The sequence below is a fragment of the Trichosurus vulpecula genome, chromosome 7 (genome assembly GCF_011100635.1).
Source record: "Trichosurus vulpecula isolate mTriVul1 chromosome 7, mTriVul1.pri, whole genome shotgun sequence".
NCBI lineage: Eukaryota > Metazoa > Chordata > Mammalia > Diprotodontia > Phalangeridae > Trichosurus > Trichosurus vulpecula.
This window is the reverse complement of record NC_050579.1, coordinates 29,719,333-29,739,650: the sequence shown is the minus strand read 5'-3', so window position 1 is coordinate 29,739,650 and position 20,318 is coordinate 29,719,333. Positions and strand designations below refer to the sequence as shown.

General features: G+C 37.3%; 1 protein-coding gene across 11 annotated transcripts in view; it reads right to left on the bottom strand.

Annotated features, from left to right (window-relative positions):
- Positions 1 to 20,318, bottom strand: part of NCOR1 (nuclear receptor corepressor 1) — a 182,735-nt gene that overhangs the window by 64,377 nt on the left and 98,040 nt on the right. For all 11 annotated transcript variants that reach the window (XM_036765749.1, XM_036765750.1, XM_036765748.1 and 8 more), the window contains 2 exons: positions 9,726 to 9,856; positions 7,060 to 7,277 (listed from right to left, as the gene is read on the bottom strand). In XM_036765749.1, coding sequence (XP_036621644.1) covers positions 7,060 to 7,277; positions 9,726 to 9,856 — 349 coding nt within the window. The remainder of the gene's footprint in view (positions 1 to 7,059; positions 7,278 to 9,725; positions 9,857 to 20,318) is intronic.

Here is a 20,318-nt window from a genome sequence, read left to right as displayed (position 1 = left end):
GGTCTGTGTTTTCTTTTGCAGCATGGCTATTATTGAAATGTTTTTGTATGACTGCACTTATATAATCTATATAAAATTGCTTGCCTTCTAAAGGAGGGAGGAGGGGAGAATATGAAACTCAAAAAAATTTTAAATGTGTTAAAATTTTTTGTCCACATGTAATTAAGAAAATTAAATTAAAATTAAATGTAAAAGACAACACTTCTTTCAGCTATTTAATGAATAAAATAGTTGCCTGATAGAAACCACACTTGCAAAACTCCAACAATAAATGATAAATTATACAAATAATGCTGGCTAAAGTGATTCAAATCTTTCATCAAGTTGTTTTACGTTAAAACTTCAAAGGAACTTACAAAGTACTGATGTCAACAAGTCAAATGAATCATAGGAACACTCAGGACATTTTGTAAGCATAATGCGTCACATAAGGTTTTAAGAGGGGGAAAAAGTTTTCCTGAGGCATCTGGTAGAGAGTCTATCTATAGAACAAATCATCTTTTCGCAGATTCTCCCGTCACAAAGAACACACAAAAGCTGTTCAAGTACAGAAATACATTTTGTCCTGCATTCAAGCAGTATTCTATTTGGAAACTAACCTACTGAAGCACAATTTTTATGCAGAAGACATTCTACTAAAATTAACTGATAGAATATCTATATGGCAGGCAGCATTATGTTGATATTATAGAAGAGGAAATTAAGAGGCTTAAACAAAAGTGATGTCATTAGACATCAAGAACAAAATCTAAAAGACCAATTTTTAACTTGTCTTAAATAAAAATTCTTAGAAAACAACTCTCCAACACATAGAAGCAACAACTCCTCCTAAAAGATTTTTAATATGTTCCATAGTATTTAGTGCTTTGTAATGAGTTAGTTGAGATTCCTGCTCATAAATAAGATTTCACCAAAATCTTCCAAGAAAATCGATCATTTTGCTATGTAATGTTTCACAAAAGATTCAAGAAATTTCATTAGTAAACTCTACTAAGTACAAAGTGAGGGTCAGAGAAACAGGGGAGGAAGAAAAATCTACCAGGAAGAAGTAACCATCCCTTCCATTTCAATGTTTTGCTCTGTGAAAGGTGAGGACGGTTGGTAACACGCACAGTAAATTATACCTGGGCCTTAGGTCAATTCTGGGCTTGAGTCCTGTACCCACAATTGTCTGGTGGACACCCACACCTAGACATCCCATCGGCATCTCAAACTCAACACACCCAAAATAAAACTTACTATCTTTCCCCATAAAGCCACCCTTGCTTATTATTTTCTTGTTTTTGTCAAGGACATTGTGATGCTTCCAATCCACTCAGGTTTCCAAACTAAGAGTCATCCTTCACTCTTACTCCCCCTGTCCCTCCCCACCCCAATATGTCCACTCAATCTCCTCAATATCTTCCTCATCTGTTCCATTCTCTCTATGCACACCACAAACATCCAATGTAGATCATTAGCAATAGCTTCCTAATTGGTATCCAGCTTTTCCTCTCTCCAACCTATAACCCATATAGCTATCAAAGTGATATTACCAGAGTAAAGACCTGATAATGTTCTATGCAATGAGCTTTAGTAACTCCCTGTCACCCTTTGCTTACAATACAAGTCCCTCCATTTGGCATTTAATGTCACTCATAGTCCTGTTGAGGCTAATTCCACCTTCCTCTATCCCTCCCCCATTAATTGCATCCTCTGCACTCCAGTCCAACTGGCCCAGTCCATGCTTCAAGCTTATCTGAAGCACTGCCTGATTCTGCCAGTTGTTAGTGTCCCCCCGCCCCATCACTGGCTTTTATCTATCTGTACACATGTATGTACACATCTACCTATCTATAGCTAGTTATATAGAAAGATGGATGTATATAAGTGTGTATACATATACATATGTATATGTATATGTATATGTATATGTGTGTGTATATATATATACCTATATATCTTACATCTTTTGAAATCTATGAGCATGCCCCTTAGCATCATGTAAAAAGCTCCATGATAGGAGGAATCATCTCACTTTTATGCTTGTGTGCCTACCTAGTGGGAGCTTAATAAATGCTTGTTAAAAGATCACAAACTAGGGGCAGCTAGGTGGCGCAGTGAGTAGAACACCGGCCCTGGAGTCAGGAGGACCTGAGTTCAAATCTGGCCTCAGACACTTGACACACTTCTTAGCTATGTGACCTTGGGCAAGTCACTTAACCCCAATTGCCCTGCCTCCTCCCCCACCCCCAAAAAGTTACAAAGTGTTGGTGGAGTAACTGAAGAAAAATTGCTTTAGGTGCAGCTAGGTGGCGCACTTACTAGAGCACTGGCCCTGAAGTCAAGAGGACCTGAGTTCAAATCTAGCCTCAGACACTTGAAACACTTCTTAGCTGTGTGACCTTGGGCAAGTCACTTAACCCCAATTGCCCTGCCTTCCCCACTGCAAAAAAAAAAAAAAAATCACAAACTACAGACAATTGTGACATGGAAGGCCTATAGCTGATATATACAATGGCTCATATACACAAGTCAAATTAAATGGCTTCTTAGAAATGAAATTAACTTAAAAAATGGATTCTAAGCAATGTGAAACACTATGAGTTCTGCTTTAGAGTATTTAGGGTTCTTGCTATCCTGCCTCTTCCCACCTCCTCTCCTCCCCTCTACATATAACTTTTGGCCTTTCCCAAGAGAACTCTGTACTTAAAACTTACATGAACCTAAAGTACCTCATAAGTACCTAAAACTGGGTTAACCATTGAGTATTGGATCTGATAATTAAACATTTATTATGTCCTTCCCAGATATAGGTGATACGAATATAATGAATTAAATACTACCTTTTGAGCTTACATTCTAATGTATAAACAGAATAAAAGGGTAAAGACTTTGGATTAATTAAAGAATGCCTAGAAGGGATGTGAAAAGACAGCTCTCCAAACTCTTCTGCAGAGGTGGAAGGTACAGGAGGGTACAACATTGCATATATTTTCAGACTGTTTTGAATTAATCAGTTTTGCTGTTTTTTTTTCCTCTTCCTCTTTTTCTTTCATTTAAAAATATCTTTGCCATTTAGAATAGCTTTCTAAACTTGAGAGGGGAAAGGTACTGGGAGAAATCTAGGTGATATTAAAGCAAGGAGTATCAATAAAAATTCATTTGGAAAAGAAAAAGAATATCTGGAATAAGAGAATTCGCCCTTATCATTGTGGAGGCATAATAACTGTAGGCTCTATCAGTAAAGAAAGGAATCTCTACCATTCCGCCATGGCCTCAGCCCGACTGCTCATGATTCCCATGCAAACCAAATCTACTTCTCTACCCCTTCAACACCCCGCACTGCTCCTGTTGACCTGAGCATTGTTTCCATAAATACCCTTTATAAAGAGATCTGCTCCAGGGGGCTCTATGTAGGACAGCACTAGACACATAGTAAGGACTCAATAAAGGTGTTTGTGACTGATTACCGTCAATCTATAATGATTTTGGAGTAGTTTAAAATGAAAAAGCCTACCAATGTCCTCGTAGTTCCAATGAAGAATTCAAGTGACAAGCAACTTACAATCACAAGGATTTATCTTTTACAGAAATCAGTTAATCCTTAGCTAACAACCCTTGAAAAATTCACAATTTTTAAAAGTCATGCAGGTTCTATTCAATTTGCCTAAAAATAAGTCTCTAGGTTTTTGTTTAGGAAGTCTGGATTTCAATCCCAATTATGACCCAGACTACATATATCTGGGAAACATATTATATGGATAAATACTTCAATTTGATCATGTCCAAAAGGATGAAAAATGATACTTGCCATGGATGCAGAAGAATCGTGTTTGGAGAATTCAAGTAACATAAAATGGACCAAATTCTGCCAGGTGAATATACCAGATTAATCCTTAGTATTTTGGAAGACAGGATGATTTTTGTGCATGTGTTTTTGAGAAATTCCTCAGAATTAATGGACTAACACATAAATCAAACATTCTTCAAACAAAAGATACTATTTCAGCGCTAGATCCATCCACAAAGGAAAACAAAGGCAGTCATACCTGAGGAGATGCCTGAATGATTAAATTGACTGCACCAATCTGCTCCCATCCTTTTTCCTACTACAAGAAGAAATATGGCCTGCACACCACCATTTCAAGACCAGTCAGAAGGGCAGTGTGCTTCTTTCACTTTTTTAAACTTCAACAACAAACAGCCTGTGTGGCATATAAGGAGAAGCAAAGCACATGCAAATCTCAGCCATGGCTTACAATTTGAATTTAAATGAGTTCTAGGAGAGTTTTTAACCTCAAGGAAAAATTCTGACACACACTTTCAGAGCTCATCATTTTCTAAAAGACAAGGAAAATATAAGGCGAAAATCCCATTCTAAGAAGTGACACTATTCACTGATAGAACACATTTTTTACTGATTGCCTTCTATGAACAAAAAGCTGACCACAGCAAAGTGCACAACTTGATCTCTGTTATTTCAATACATCAGCTACTAGTGTTGGAATGGAAAATGGATACTGGGTGGAGCCACTGTATCCATAACAACACTCAGGTTATCATGAAGAGGTCATATTTAGATGAGCTTCGCAATCCCTCTTACTAACATCACCTTATTGAGGGAGATATACTAATTTACATTCAAAGATAAATCTTTTATAATGAATCTGCTCCTAAGTCCCCGCTTACTCAGTAAGCAATATATTTAACAAACATACTGGTTTTTTGGAACAGCAAAGTTCAATGAATACTTGTAAAATGTGAAATGTTTGAAAACCTTTAATGTGGATTTGGTGTGAGACAGATGTAGATGTATGTGGCTAGGAGGTGCTGTGGACAGAGTGCTGGGTCTGGAGTCAAGAAGACTGCTCTTCCTTAGTTCAAATCTGGCCTCAGACACCTCATTTGCCTGTTTCCTCATCTGACATGACTGAACAACAAAAAACAAAAAAGATATAGCTAAACTTTTGATCATATATCTGGATAAAGCCCTCCAGAACAAGGAACAGAACAGACATGGAGATATCCTTGGGATCCCTCCCCTAGGGAAGAAGTAGCTTATAGACTAAATGACAGCATGGGGGAGAACCACGCAGGACAAAGAGGTGGGAGTGGGTTGGTATCTGTACGGATGGAAGGCACAGAGGAGATCCACAGATCAACTAAAACACTGTCCTAAGTATTTCAATATGTTTAAATGGAGCCCAAGATCACGGATCTGGACTTCACAGACTTTGATGGTTATTTAGTCCAACAGCCTCATTTATACATAAGGAAAATGAGGCCCAGAGAAGAAAATGACTTGCCTAAGGTTACGCAGCTAGTAAGTGATGGAGGTAAATCTGAACCCAGATCCTCAGACTTCAAACCAAGGACTTTCCCCCAATATTATGCCACCCTGAATAAGGAAATAAGGAGAGTATGGTTAGGGATGCCTGTGCCTCTTTGTATTCGGGTCAGTGACTGTACTGGAGCTTTGATCTTGAACCTGATTGGGTAAGAGGGGATATGCCCTCGAAGCCAGGGAAAAAAGCTCTATTCTGGGTTAGTTTATTGAAAGGCCAAGTCCTTATACTAGTTTGCCAAGGAAGGGGCTTGGAAAGTGGTAAGAAGCTGTAAACTGATATAGGGCTAATCAACTTAGAAGAGATCAATGAATCATTCAATCAAACGTTTATCAAGCACCTACTCTGTGCCAGGAATTGTGCCAAGCTCTAGAGATACAAATAGGGTTGAGAAAAGCTTCCTGCAAAAGATGGGATATTATTTGAGATTTAAAGGAAGCCAGGGAGGTGAGTAGAAGACCCAGAATCTGTCATAGCAGGAAAGGGATAAGGGCATAGTTGGCCTTAAAATGGGATCAACATGCAGGCTTCAACAAACCCCTGTCTACTGCAAGGTCCCTAGCAGCCTAAGAAACCAGAGTCGTTTTTCTCTAATCTGCTCTCCAGGGGGAAAAAGGAGACTCAATTCTCCAAACAGTGCCAAACCATATGCAAATCACCTATATCAAAACATGGAGACACGTGGAGGGGACAGAAGATCCCGTATACACTCACACAATGTGAACTGCCCCTACACATCTCCAAGGGTGGAGACAAATACAAAGTAACAAACATACACAAACAGGTACCATTTGCCCTTGTATTATCTTAATATATAACCAAAAATACTTTGTACACCAAGGGAGTCTAATATAGGAAGTTGAAAAGGAAGCAGTAGCCTTAGGCTGAAAAAACATTTCAAAAGAAGATCAGATGTTATTATGGTTTAACCTAACACAAAACTTAATGTAGGGTATTAAAAACCTTAATATTTTAAAGTTAATGAAAATTTGTCTTGGCTTATAAAAAGAGATTTTATTATGTATTACGAATATGTGTGTGTGTAAATTCTGTATACACCCTCTCCATACTTAAAATGAACACAAGCTACAAGGAATTCATTTTAAAACTACTTTAAATACGGGGTAATAAAATAAGCCAAAATCCAGTTTTTAAGACTGTTTGCTTCAGCACAAGAAAAGTATCTTCTGATTCTACCAAGACTATCAGACCACAAAAGCTATTTCTATGATAACGAAATGATTGCAGAAGGTGGAGTTCCTCTCCTTCCTCTCTCCGTTTCCAAAGATTGAATATTTTTTTGTTTGTGATTTTGGCAAGGTAAAAAAAAGTGGAGCCACAGCACCATGCCCTTGCTTCCATTTTCTCCAACTAACTCCTACCTATGTTTCAGAGCCCACATAAACGTTAGCACTTTGATGAAGTCTTCCTTGATTTCTTCCATCTACCCCTAAAGAAAGGTAAGCTCATTTCTGGTGAAATCCCATAGTATCTTGTTTAACTTTTCACATTTTGCTTTGTACTAGAGCTATTCATGTACAAGTGTAATTTCCCCTTCCAAAAGACCAGTTCCTATAGGGGAAGGATTGAATATTATTCATCTTTATATGCTTTACCGGATCTAATAGCAAGCATTTAATAGATACTGTTGAATTCTGGTGATGGACAAAATGCCAAATGAGGGTCAGTACCACTATTTATGACCTAGCACTTTGCCTGGGATGCCACTCACCAGGTTCAGGCGGCGGCGGCAGTGGAGTTGGTGGCTCTTCAGTAGCAGCAGCTGCGGCTGCACTGGCCTGAGCAGCTTCATTTGTCATGGACCTGGTGATGCGACCCTTACGGCGACCTTGACTGTTGGCTGTTTTTCGACCCCGAGGTGTGGCTTGTTCCCTTTCTTCTGTTTCTTCTGATGTACCTTCTGTCTTGTCTTTCTCTTTGGTGTTTTCTCTAAGGAAGAAAGAATAAAAATAATACATGATTTTGAAAATTAGCAGATATAAATAAATGTCACAGTTTTAAAACTCTAAATTCTGACTATAAGGTTTAAAAAACTTAATGAAGAAAAAAAAAAAGAATAATTCAATTATGTCCAGGAACTACTCTCAACGATGAGAGTGAAATTCAAATATTTTACAAATTCCATTTCTTCCACTAAGACAATCACTGCCATTTCAACAAAAGCAGGCTTTCAAGGCTTAACTATGAAATGAAGCCATGATGAGATGGCCTAGCCTTGATGGGGAACATACCTGGATTCAGTAAAAAGGACACTAGGCCCATTGGGTGGCAAGACTTGACAACAAACTAAGCAAGGGATCTTAGGCAATTCACTCAACTCTGGGGACTTATGATTTCTTGGGTCAAATGGGAGCAAGAGCATCATAGATTTAAAGCTCAAAGGCATTTCTAAGGTCCATCTAGTTGAATCTCCTCTTTTGACAGATGAAGAAACTGAGGCTTAGAAAGAAGTTCTTTTTATGGGGTCTTGAAAATGGCAGAGCTACAATAAATAGAAGTTCTCTGTACCCCACCCTCGTGATAGCGCCCAGCTGCTCCAGTGATAGGTATAATCAAGGTGAAGGGCTCTGGAAAAGGGAGGATGCTATCACCACACTTTCAAAAACAAAGTGGGACAAATGCACTGGAAGGCTACAACCTAAAAATTAAAAATACTGGTTAATATACAAATTATGTTACTTCAAAGTGAAGGTTTACTACAATAAAGAAGGTAACAAAAGAGTTCTCATTTTAGCTGCAAAGATCTCCTTGACTACTCTAAAAATACCACTCAATAAGGATGGTCTATAATAACAACAGTAAACAACAGTCATAAACTTTAAAAAGAATAAACATTGTTATAATAAAAAAAATACTCTGTGGTTATATGTATATTTGAAACCAATACCACAAATATTTCGAGGGAAATTTTATGGGATGATAATAAAACCACAGCATATCACTGTAAGCTAAAGGGCTCTCCTCTAATGTGTTTCCCATGCATATATTAAGATCATACAGAATCTCTTGATAAACACCAGTAAAGAAATAATTCTGTTCAATTATGCCCTGATTACATCAAAGCATAAAACATGGAGCACAAAGGACAGCTGGCCAAAGGAGTTCTCCACCATCGTAGAAGATTCCAGCTCAATTACTGCTACCTGTGTATAATCTTGAGCTTATCCGCTTGGTATCTGCAATAAGAGATTAGACCAGACAGGAACTTCCTTTAACTGTATAACTCTACAATCTTAATATGTCATACATGAAGTCCAAAAGAAAAGGAGGAATTTCCCAAAGGTGGCAGAGTTCACTAAATGCTTCTGTTTGCAGATGACGTCTTGCTGACAGCAATGAGAAATTAATGGAACACTATAGGGCCTCCTCAGAGAGATCCATGGCCACTCAAAAGGCATTAAACAAGTCCATGCAGCCTGACTTACAGCAGGCAATAAGATGGAGAGCTCAACCTTTCACTCAGCCTATCCTATTAGTAGACCTATCTTGGAGAGGCACTACAGAGAATGAGGTGGGTCCAGAATTAAATAGGAAGTAAACAAAGGGACCATATAGCCTTTGGAAAACTGGATACTCCTAATGATCCTTTGACAGTCAGTTGCTCCTTGCTACCAAAGACAATCATTTTTGACACTAATAGTCTCCAAATAAGGTTATGTGGCTGTGAACAACACAAACTCAGAAAATGCAAAATGCAAATGACCAAAAGGGGAATGGAGAAAATAACCTGTAGCATTGATAAATCATTCGTTTCCTTGCATAAAATGTGATGTGCAAGAGTGGATATGAAGGTGGGCTGATCACTTGGCAAGAGCAAAGGAAAACATACATTGAGTCTATAAAAAGTTCCTGACGAAAATTTCTAGCAACTTGGACAGGCCCTCTATGGAGGGTGCAAATCACCATAGGGACAAGAATTGCATAAAATGAGAAGGCATTAATAAGTTAAAATCTGTACTGGTAGAAGGTGTACCACCATCAACAGTGAGATCATGCATATATCAAGGCATCATAGTATATCTTTGTTTCAATACAATTTAATACAAGGAAAGGAGGTACTTTCACACTGCACCAATCATCAAAATAGTAACCAGAGCACATAAAAAATTCAGCATTGCTTTCTGACACATCAAAGAGAATAACATTTAGTATTAAGTATACTAATTGTATTCTAATTCTAAAATTTGTTAATCCAAGAAGGTTATCGAGGGAAAATATTAAATCAAAAATTAAGCAGACTTTCCTATTCCCTGATCATAACAGGTAACAGAATTAAAATGGTTCATCTTGCTATGTGCAGTGCTCCCATTTAACATCTCATGACCTCAAAGGATCCAAATTTTTCTTTCAGAAGATGCACATCTTTATTTAACTCACTTGGATTCTTCTTTTTCATCTTTTTCATCTTCATCTTTCTTTTCTTCTTCCTTTTTTTCTGTCTTTTCAGTTTTGTCTTCCTCAACTTTTTCTTCTACCTTTTCCTCTTGTGAAGGCCTGGCGATTTGTTGCTGAAATGGAATATTATTTGTAAATGGTCAATAAATTATCTGCAATGCCTAATGGATATTTAATTTCCAAGCTAAGCATTAAAAAGTTTAAAAGCTATTATGCATTCTAGAATTTATAAATTGCAACCATCTAAACAAAAGGCCTACGATATATATTTTAGGAATATATTTCTCACAATTTTTTTCCAAAAAACTGTGAATTTCATAACCAATAAAAGCAATTAGATAAATCAACAAAACAAAGGACAAAATCTTATCCAAAAACTTTAGCCTTATTTAACAAGCAAGCAAATAAACAATATTTTTGTTCTGTGTCTTCCTTTCTAGGCCTAATGGAAGTTTATTCACTACTGGTTATGTTTTTCTTCCTTTTCTCTCTATTTTAAAATGCAGCTGGCTCTCTCCAATTCTGATTTCACTGCACGTGATCTTGATCTTTCCACATTTCCTTGTATGCTACATATTTATGTTTTTATAACACCACTATACTCCATGAAAAGTAGGGTGGCACAGTGGATGGACAGCCAGCCTTTCAGGCAAAGATGCCAGGGGTCAAGCCCAGTCTCTGTCATCTACGAGCATAGTTGAGTCACCTTTCAGTGCTCCAGGTAATTCTTTCAAACTTATGAAGTAACAGCTGAGTTGCCAAGCTCCATTGCTGGAAGTTCTCATATTGGGAAATCATAAGTGCAGACCAAAAAATATCATATTAATGTAATTTATTCAGTCTCCAACTGTCAGACAAATCAGTGGTTTCCCATTGGTTTCTATTTATTTTTATTTCCAGGTAGAAAGACTTAACCATGCTCCTTAATACAGTGATCAGTCATAACGCCAGAAAAATCAATGATGAAGCATGCTTTCCACTACCTTGCAAAGAAGTGACAGGCCAAAGGTGCAAAGTGAGTAACTGATTTTGAGACACAGTCAATGTGTTCATTTTGCTTGCCTTTGATTATTTACTATTTTTTTTCCTTACAAGGGATGGTTTGGGCAGGGCAGGGAGGAGAGAGCTGAAAGTGATGTCAAAAAAAAAAAGAGCATCAAAGAAACATTTTCAAAGTTCAGAGAAAAAAAGAAGTTCAGAGATTGAGGACGCTTTTGGAACTACTGTATTGAATTTGTTAAATACATTTTTTTTTAAAAAAAGCTATATTTAACATTCATGGTTACAAGTACAATTTCTGTTCTATTCTGAAAATGGAAATAATCATATTTGTTGATTTGTCAGGTTCTCAATAAATTTTTAATTAAGCAGTTAGAAATAATTACATTCAGGTGGGTCTTTCATCACTCATTAAATAGTGTCTAGGGGATAGGGTACTAGCAAATGAATCATAAAGTCAAATGGTAGAATCAACTTTATTAATTTTAATTTTATTAATTTAATTAAGATTAAAATTAATATCATTAATCCTCATTTTAAATTTAAAAATTTCATTTTCATTAGACACTGCCATGTTTTTTCCAAAATATCTGTGGACCCAACAATAACATATTCAACTGATTCTATTCTGATAGCCCCCAACATAGAAATTTATAATTTTAAAGCTATTTTTGCCATTCTGTGAATATAAAGTGTTATTTTAAAGTTTTATTTCGATTCCTTTATTAAGGAATTTGAGCATCTTTCCATTATTAATAGTTTGCATTTCCTTTTCTTCATAAATTGCCTGGGAAATGTCTTAAGGCTATGAAATATGTATTGCTGGTCTTGTACCTATCTACCCATTCCTTGAAGGTTCTGGATGTCATACCTTTCTTTATCTGATATATCTGAGTCAATCTTTTCCGCCAAAATTAGTTTCTTTTCTATTAACTCAAAAATTTTTTGTGCACAAAATTTCTTGAATAGAGGGATTAACCTGCTGATATTTGGGCTGAATAAATATTGTAAAACTTTGTCTAGCTTCCTTACAAATGTCATACAGTACCTATCAAAGTAATATGTTATATCAAAGAATTTGTACTTTGTACTGTCAAGTGTCAATTCCAATAATGCTTCTATTTGATTGATTGATAAAGGAGCCCCTCCATGGTTAAGATATTTACCAATTTCTCCAGGTTTTTAATAGCTTTATAAAATCACTTAACCAATAGTCCAAATGGACTTCCTTGTGGTATATGGTATGACTAATGGCTCTAAAACCATTCTTTGCCATAACTATCCAATTTCCCAGGACTTTTACTCAATGGCAATTCCATTCCCTAGTGTTTCAGGTTTTTAAATATAGCCTCATTAAATACTGACATCTTATCTTCATTGTTACATCTCTTATAGCTCATCTACTCTTCTATACTCTTTTAGAACTACAGAGATCTGCCCATTATTATTCTGTAATACCTTGGGGTGTTGGATAGTACTAGTGCCTCTATAGACACTAGAATTCCTTCTTCAGAATTAGTAGTATTCTTGACTATTTTCAGTATGAATACTGTTACTCTAGCTAATTCTTTGATATAACATATTACTTTGATAGGTACTGTATGACATTTGTAAGGAAGCTAGACAAATTTTTACAATATTTATTCAGCGCAAATATTAGCAGGTTAATCCCTCTATTCAATTTTTCCTTGATTTCTATAAATAATAATTTTGAGATTGTCTTTCTATAAGTCTCAATCTTGCTAAGTATATAACCTGAAAATTGAAACATTTACTAATTATATAGATTTCTTAATCAACTTCTCTTGATTGTTAGTGAAGATGTATAGAAATGGAAATTATTTTTGTGGGTTTATTCAGTTAGTCTATTAAAATAATGTATTACCTTCATTCATATTTTTGTCAACTATCTTGTGTTTTCAAGATAGGCAATCACGTCATCTACAAAAACTGATCTATTTATTTCCTCTATTACTTACACTATTCCTTTAATGTTTTAGTATTTTTAAAGTACTGAAACTTTTGCTTCCTAAAACATTATCCCTGACATTAAAACCTCTTTTAAGACACGGAAATAAAACTGTTTAAAAAACACATTTCAACAATACCCCTGACAGTACATATCACATGCCCTCTTACAGTCCCAAAACAAACAAATACGCCTTGAGAAAAGCAGAGAATATCAACTTTCATTTTGTTATTAGATTCAAGATTGGCCACTGCAATTTATCTGTTCTAAACCCTTTTGTAATAAGAAGATCTTTTATGTTTAGGTCATGTATGCATTTGGAGTTTATCATGGCATATGTTATAAAGATGCCTCCTGGTCTAAAATATAATTGTGTACGTGTATGGTGTGTGTGTGTGTGTGTGTGTGTGTGTGTGTGTGTGTGTGTGTATTTTCTTCCAAAGTGTTTTGAGTTTTCCAATAGTTTCTATCCAATAAAGGTCCTTCCCTATTTACATTCCTAGGCTTATCAAATACTTAGGTACTATTTTCAATCACAGACAGATCTTGTTAACTCGGCTGTTCCAGTGATATTTCCCCCTTTCTTTCGAAAACAGTACAAAATCGTTTTGATGATTATTGCTTTAAAATCTAGCAATTCTTATGTTTAGAGAAGGAAATGGGAAACCACTGCAGTATCCTTGCCAAGAAAACCCCAGATGGGGTCATGAAGAGTCAGACATGACTGAAACAACTCAAGAACAACAACAAAACTCTTATGTTTCCCTTCCCCTTCCCCAATTATTTCCTTTGAGGTTTGAGCATTTTTGCTCCTCCAAACAAATTATTAGTTTCTACAAATTTCACTTTTTAAGCATTGATAAATTTCTTTTTCATGTCTATCTGCAAACGTATATAGTCCTGGAAAAAATATCTTTTTAAAGAGATTTAAACATGGCAAATGAGTTGCAACAACATGTCTACCCTTTTAACAGCTACTTTAAATAAGAATGCTTCTAATGCTCTTTACTGTGTATGATATTAGCTCTTACCTTCTCTAGCTATTCTTAAATAATTAAATTACATAGCATAGGTATTAATGATTCTGTGAACTAGACTCATCACAAAGAGACCTGGAAATTTTACTTGCCACTATTTTGTTTCAGTATGGAGTACTGATCCAATTCATGTCAGCAAACCTTAGTAAAAACTACCAGGAGGAAAAGGGATTCAAAGGTGGAAGAAAAAATAGCACTGAAATGATTGACTGGATATCAATAAAATGAAAAGAAGGATATAAAACCCGAAAAGGCTTGAAAGAGAACAAAAACAGAGAGATAAAGAGATCACGATGTAAGGAAAGAGTGGTTTGAAGAACAATGAGCATGGGAGACCAGAAGAACAAAAGATTGTGGATGGGAGGGGTTAGGTTTCAGAATTTAGGATTTGAGAAATGGTAAGGACAAAGGTATGACGACACTAATCAACTGAAATATCGTGGTGATGCTAGTCATATGAGCTAAGGAAGCCAAACTAGAAGAGATCAAAGTCCAGAATGCTACAAGAGTCATCACTGAAAATAGTGACCAAAGAAGAAAGGGAAGAACATAAGCTAAACGATGAAGTCCTTGGAAAATATCTTCTACAAGTTGGTGGATGACAGCAAGAAGGGATTGGAGAAAGTGAACTGATCCAAGTATGGGAACTGCAAAGAAGGAACAATTACCCAAGGACAACAACAGAATAAGGGCCTAGAAGGGGGATTATGAAGCAAAGGATAAGCCAACCCTCCCTTCTTCCTATTGTACAGAGTAAACATGGGTGTGGGTGGCAAAAGATATGCTATCCCAAGGAGAAAACCAGGTTTCACCTTAAAGCACAAAATAGGAGTGAAAGGTTAAGACTGAAAATTAAAGGAGTTGGATGACAATAAAAAAGAATTCCACAGTGCATAAAGTAAAGATGGGCAGAGGATAGGAATTAAGAAAGGAAGGACTAAGGGTTTAGACAAAGGCAGTAGGAAAAGGGTTTGTTTCAGGTCTCATTAATTTGATGAGGCCTTAGAAAAGGAAGGATGCTGAATAAGCAAGTCCTTAAAGTCAAATTAGAATGATGGGGGTGATAGGACTTCCATTTTTTCTAATGGCTTAAGGATCACCCAATGGATGGCCCCAGTAGCTTGAGCTTCAGAAACAACACTTGATCCGGTCCAGCCCATCAGGAATGGTTTCCAGGTGAATAAGAATGTCTGAGGCAGCAAGGCATAGCACTGGCTGAGGTCAGAGAACCTGGGCTCAAATCTCACCTCTGTTGCTCAGGACCCATATGACCTTAGGCAGAAATGAGAGGGTTGAACTGGACAGATGGCCTCTGAGGTCCCTACCAACCCTATTCCTTTAATCCGTGATGATCAGTGGGGGCACCAGTGACTGCTGGATCTGCAAACTGAGCTGGATCATGGGAGAACAGGCTCCAGCAGGGGTGTGAATCATTCTTGTTCTATCTTTACCCTTTACCTCACTCTTTGGGAAAATGGCCACAAGGTATAGTCTCTTCCTCACCACAGCTGAAGCAACTTACATATCAATTTTTAAAACACAATTTAAAAGTTGTTAGAAGCATATCAAATTTGGCCAACCTCCTTCAAGAGCTACAGAAAGAATAAGATGAACACAAAATGCCAAGTGATAATTCTGAATTTAGTTTTCATCCATAAATCGACTTCTATTTTAAGTATAAAATTCTTTCTAGGTCAAAAGTCTTTGAAGTAAACCAAAAGTGTAGCTCTGGGATTTTGGAAGTCCAGCAAACTTTAGAAGAACAAAAAGCAGAATAGGACTGAACTAAAATTTTAATAATATTAGCAAAGCTAGTAATAAGATAGTAGTAACAAGATCAGGTTTATATTTTGGTCTGCGACAAACAGAGATTGGGGAGCATGGGAGATCCTGAAATAACACGAAGTATTTTGGGTAAGGTTATGGATGGATAATAGATTGAGAGTTGAAAAGGACCTGAAAGGTCATCTGGCCCAACCATCCCATTTTACAGAATCAGAAACTGCAAGCTGCATGACTTCCTCATGGTTGCACAGTTGGCAAGATGTAGTAGAGCCAGAGTCCAAGCCCAAATATTCTGACTTCAAATAGTGAAATTTATGACTTTCAAATGTGAAATTTCTCTTCCCTAACAGAAGTCACAATTTCCCACAATAAGTGAAAGCTATGTACTTTAATTTCTGTCACAAGCCTCAATAATACTGAGAACACCACCACCACCCACTGCAGGGGAAAGAGAAATAACCCAGATTCAGAAATTAGATATTCTAATGTTAAGTAACAAAAAACTGAGAAATTTCACACAATTCCACAACAATAAAAAAAACCAAAGCAGAGTTGGCCAAACAACACAAAGTGACCAGGTTACAGGCAACAGCTTTTACACAGTTCAGCTAAATGAAAGATAAAAAAGAGACTCTAAGAATATTTTCTGAAGCAAATGAAAAATCCCCTAATAACTTTGCAAGACAAAGGTACCCAGTCTTGAAACGTCAATGGAACATTTGAGATAAGCATAACTCATGTTCAAAATCTACACCATCCCCTCTTACATGGAAGTCATCCTGTGCAGGGATATCACATCAAGTTTTAAGTGACAAGGGGGTCCAAAGCCAGGACCTTAACGTTTTTTTTCTGAGCCCAAAGTGTTACTGAAGGCCAATCAGTCAGTCTGGACATTTGTTGCAGCTTTAGGAGACTTTACACCAGGAATGTGGTTATCCCCCAACTGCCTGACTTTTCACACTTCCATACTTCCATTTCCCTTACTTAGGCTGCTTACCAATGAAGAAAAACAAATCTTTTTGTTCTTTTGCCTCTACTTGTCCTGTTGTAGCTGACAGCTTCAGACCTTTTAGGACCACACCAAGACTTTCTCCCCAGACATGTGAGAATGGGGAGGAAGTGGGAGAAATCTCCTCCTTTTTAAAATTAAGGACATGCTGCCAAGATGGTGTGTACCTGCATAGTGTGCCCTAAACAATGTTCAAAGTATTTTTCTTTTACCTCAACCCAGTTCTTGGGCACTAAAGTTTAAGAATTATATTGCAAGGTATCTGGACTTTTCTATTTGTTTATGTCCTTCATGCTATATGTTGGGGGTATAATGGGTACTTAGCAAATAATTAACTTAGAACCTTCCATTCCATCATGTCACACCTACCTCTCTACATCTATGAAAGAAAGTATAATTTAAAAACAAAGCTCTATTCCAAGGATATCAAAGGAAAAGGAAAAAGATGTCCATGTACAAAAATGTTTATAGCAGCTTTTCTGTGGTGGCAAAGAGTTAAAAACTGAGCAGATGCCCATCAATTGGGGAATGACTGAACAAGTTGTAGTACTGTGGTGGAATACAACTGTGCCATAAGAAATGATGCTTTCAGAAAAACCTGGGGGGGCAACTAGGTGGCAGAGTGAGTAGAGCACTGGCCCTGGAGTCAGAAGGACCTGAGTTCAAATCCGGTCTCAGACACTTGACACATGTACTAGCTGTGTGACCTTGGGCAAGTCACTTAACGCCAATTGCCCTGCCCCCCCCCAAAAGAAAGAAAATAAAAACCTGGGTAGATTTGTATAAAGTGATACAAAGCAAAGTAGGCAGAATCAAGAGGACACTGTATACAGTAATAACAATATTGTAACAATGATCAGCTGTGAAAGACTTAGCTCCTCTGATGGATATAATGATCCAAGAGAGTTCTAAAGGACTCATAATGAAAAATTCTATCTAGCTCCAGAGAGAGAACTGATAAACTCTTAGTGCAGATTAAATGATTCTTTTTTCACTTTTTCTTTCTTTTTTTTTCAACATGGCTAATATGGAAATATGCTCTGCATAATTTCACATGTATAATTGCTTGGCTTGTCAATGGCTAGGTGAAGGACTGGAAGTAAGAGAATTTTGAATTCAAGACTTCGAAAACTGCCAAAAATAAATAAATAATGAATTTGTCTTAAAAAAAATTTTAAAAGCCCTAATAACCCCTGTTATTTCCTGCGATATCATGGGGAATAAGTGTCCTATGAAAGGAAGAATTCAAAGAAAATAGTGAATTCAAATGAAGGAGAAACGCAAGCAGAGGAAAGCTAGGGGGTGGAACAGAAAGCTAGGGCCTGGAGTCAGGAAGATCCGAGTTAAAATCTGCCCTCAGACACTTACTACCTGGGTGAACCTGGGCAAGTCACTTCACCCTGTTTGCCTCAGTTTCCTTATTTGTAAAATGAGCTGTAGAAGGAAATGGGAAATGATCCCAGTATTCTTAGTCAAGAAAACTCCAAATGGGGTCATGAAGAGTCAAGCACAATTGAAATGACAATTGAAACAACAACAAAGAAATGGAACTTGGCCCTTTAAAAAAAACAGAGGAGAGGCACCAAGAGAAACAAACTACATTGTGGAAATCATCTGAATTACAAAATCTACAATTCAATAAATCTAAGCATTATGTTATAGCAGCAATAACATCATGGAGTTCTGTGCTACCCCTCTAAACGACCAATGTAATTTATTAAGCAATGTCCACCGACTGTAAAGTCTACCAGAACATCCAGGTCACTGCTACCAAAAGCCTAACCCAAACATATTGTATCCTGTCAAAGCTGCACGTCCCCCTAGTACAGTCAAAACATCAGATCATGAAGAGTGAATTAGGTCCTGTTCTCTCAAGCTGCCCTGGGCTCCCTGCCAGGCCTTCAGCAAGTCACTGAATCATTCTGCATTTTGAAAACATCCTGCGGGGTGGGGGGTGGGGGGCCAGAATTACCACTTGCCTTTGCTCAGTATCAGGTAAACTCAAGCTCTTCAAGCCATTTGCTGGATCACTAAAGATTCAGTACAGAATAAGGCAGAGTTTACATCTTTTTTTAATATCAGGGAGGAGCTACTTAAGCTTTATAATCACTGGCTAACCCAATAGTAGTAAAAAATAATGAAACGAGGCCCTACGTTTGAAATGAGCTGTGTAGCACAAAATCTTTCCAGCATTATAAATGAGCCAGACAGAAGTAGTCCAGCTATTATTAGATAGTATGCTTCTGTAGTACACCTAATATCATAATAGAAAGGACACTGGGGTCTGATGAGCCAGAAGACCCATCCAGCTCCTACTCTTACTGTCTATCATTGAATAAATCCCTTAAGCTCTTTGAATCTCAGTTTTTTCATCAGTAAAACACGCACATTACCACTTGTACTATCTTGAGTTCTCAGGATACCACCTTGTAAAAATTCACATCATCTTTATTTTAAAACCAGAACATGGTTATTTTCAGCAGTTTTTCTGTTGTTAACAGTTTATAAAGTCCCAAAGCAGATCTTTTATCAATAGTATTGTGAGTCCAGAAGACAGTAATGTCTTAGTAACCTCTCTCAAGTCTGCTGTACACACCACATATTCTTCTTCCATCAACATGAAAAAGGCAGCAGTGATGGCATCCTTAGAACTCTCTTCCCTTCCAATCATGTACATGTTACTTAGTACACATGTGGAGACCAAGAGGCAGGGACAAACTGGTGGCTGAGAGGAAAGAAGGGAAGCAAGGAGGTTGGCAGGAACTACCAAATGCTGGCACCTTGCCTTCCTTGCCCATGACAAAGCTAATATTTCAGCCCCAGTCTATCTCCCTGCTACAGCTGGAACTTGGGCTGGCATCCACAATTTGCCTGGGAACCCAGGCAAGGCTCCATGCCAAAAAAATGAACTCATTCTCCTTTCCTCACCACACCCCATGAGATGCCAGCTATTAGAAGGACTGCCATCTCTTTTCCATGGATGAGGAAACTAATGGTCAAAGAAAGATGATGTCTGGCTCAGGTCACTCTGCTAGTAATGCAGGTCTCGCTGGGAGGTGAGCTCTCACCAAGAGCTTCTGTCTCCAGATCCAATGCCCAACCACTAAAACCTGATTGTTGAGATTTTAGCTTTGCTCAACAGCACATCAGTCACGAAGGATAACTCAAAGAAACAAATAATGCACAAAATGCAAATTTTGCTGAGATGAATAAAAATGCAGGTTTTTTAGTCTTGTTAGTTTTTAGCCAATAGTCAAAGAATGAGTAAAAAGGATGCCAAACGTTTTTATGCTCAGAGCTTCCAAAACACCTTACAGAATTCTAAAAGAAAGTGAGGCAAAACAATCAAATTCTTCCCCAGTGAAGCAAGTTTACCAAACATCTAGTACTGTGAATTACGTTATCAGATTTTAATTTACATTCATAAGATAAATGACTTTTTCCTAGCTTGCAGACTGAGATATTAATAGAAAGAGAAAAAGACAACAAAATAACCTTTCAGATTACTCTACTGTGGCTGCCTTTTATCATACTCTTTCTTCTCCTAGGAAGGAGAGTTGGGGCAAAGGTTCAAAAATGGATTTTAAACTGTGAGGTTCAAATGTTAATGCCAAGTATATCTAATTGGTTGCCTGGTCTATCAACTTATAAGATAGTTGTTTTTGCTGTTGTCTGTCCTTCCTTCTCTAAGAGGACCATGACAACAGGGAGATGTCATGACATGCAAATGAACTGGATTTAAGTGAGGGAGGGCTATGCAAAATCACCAGCCTCAC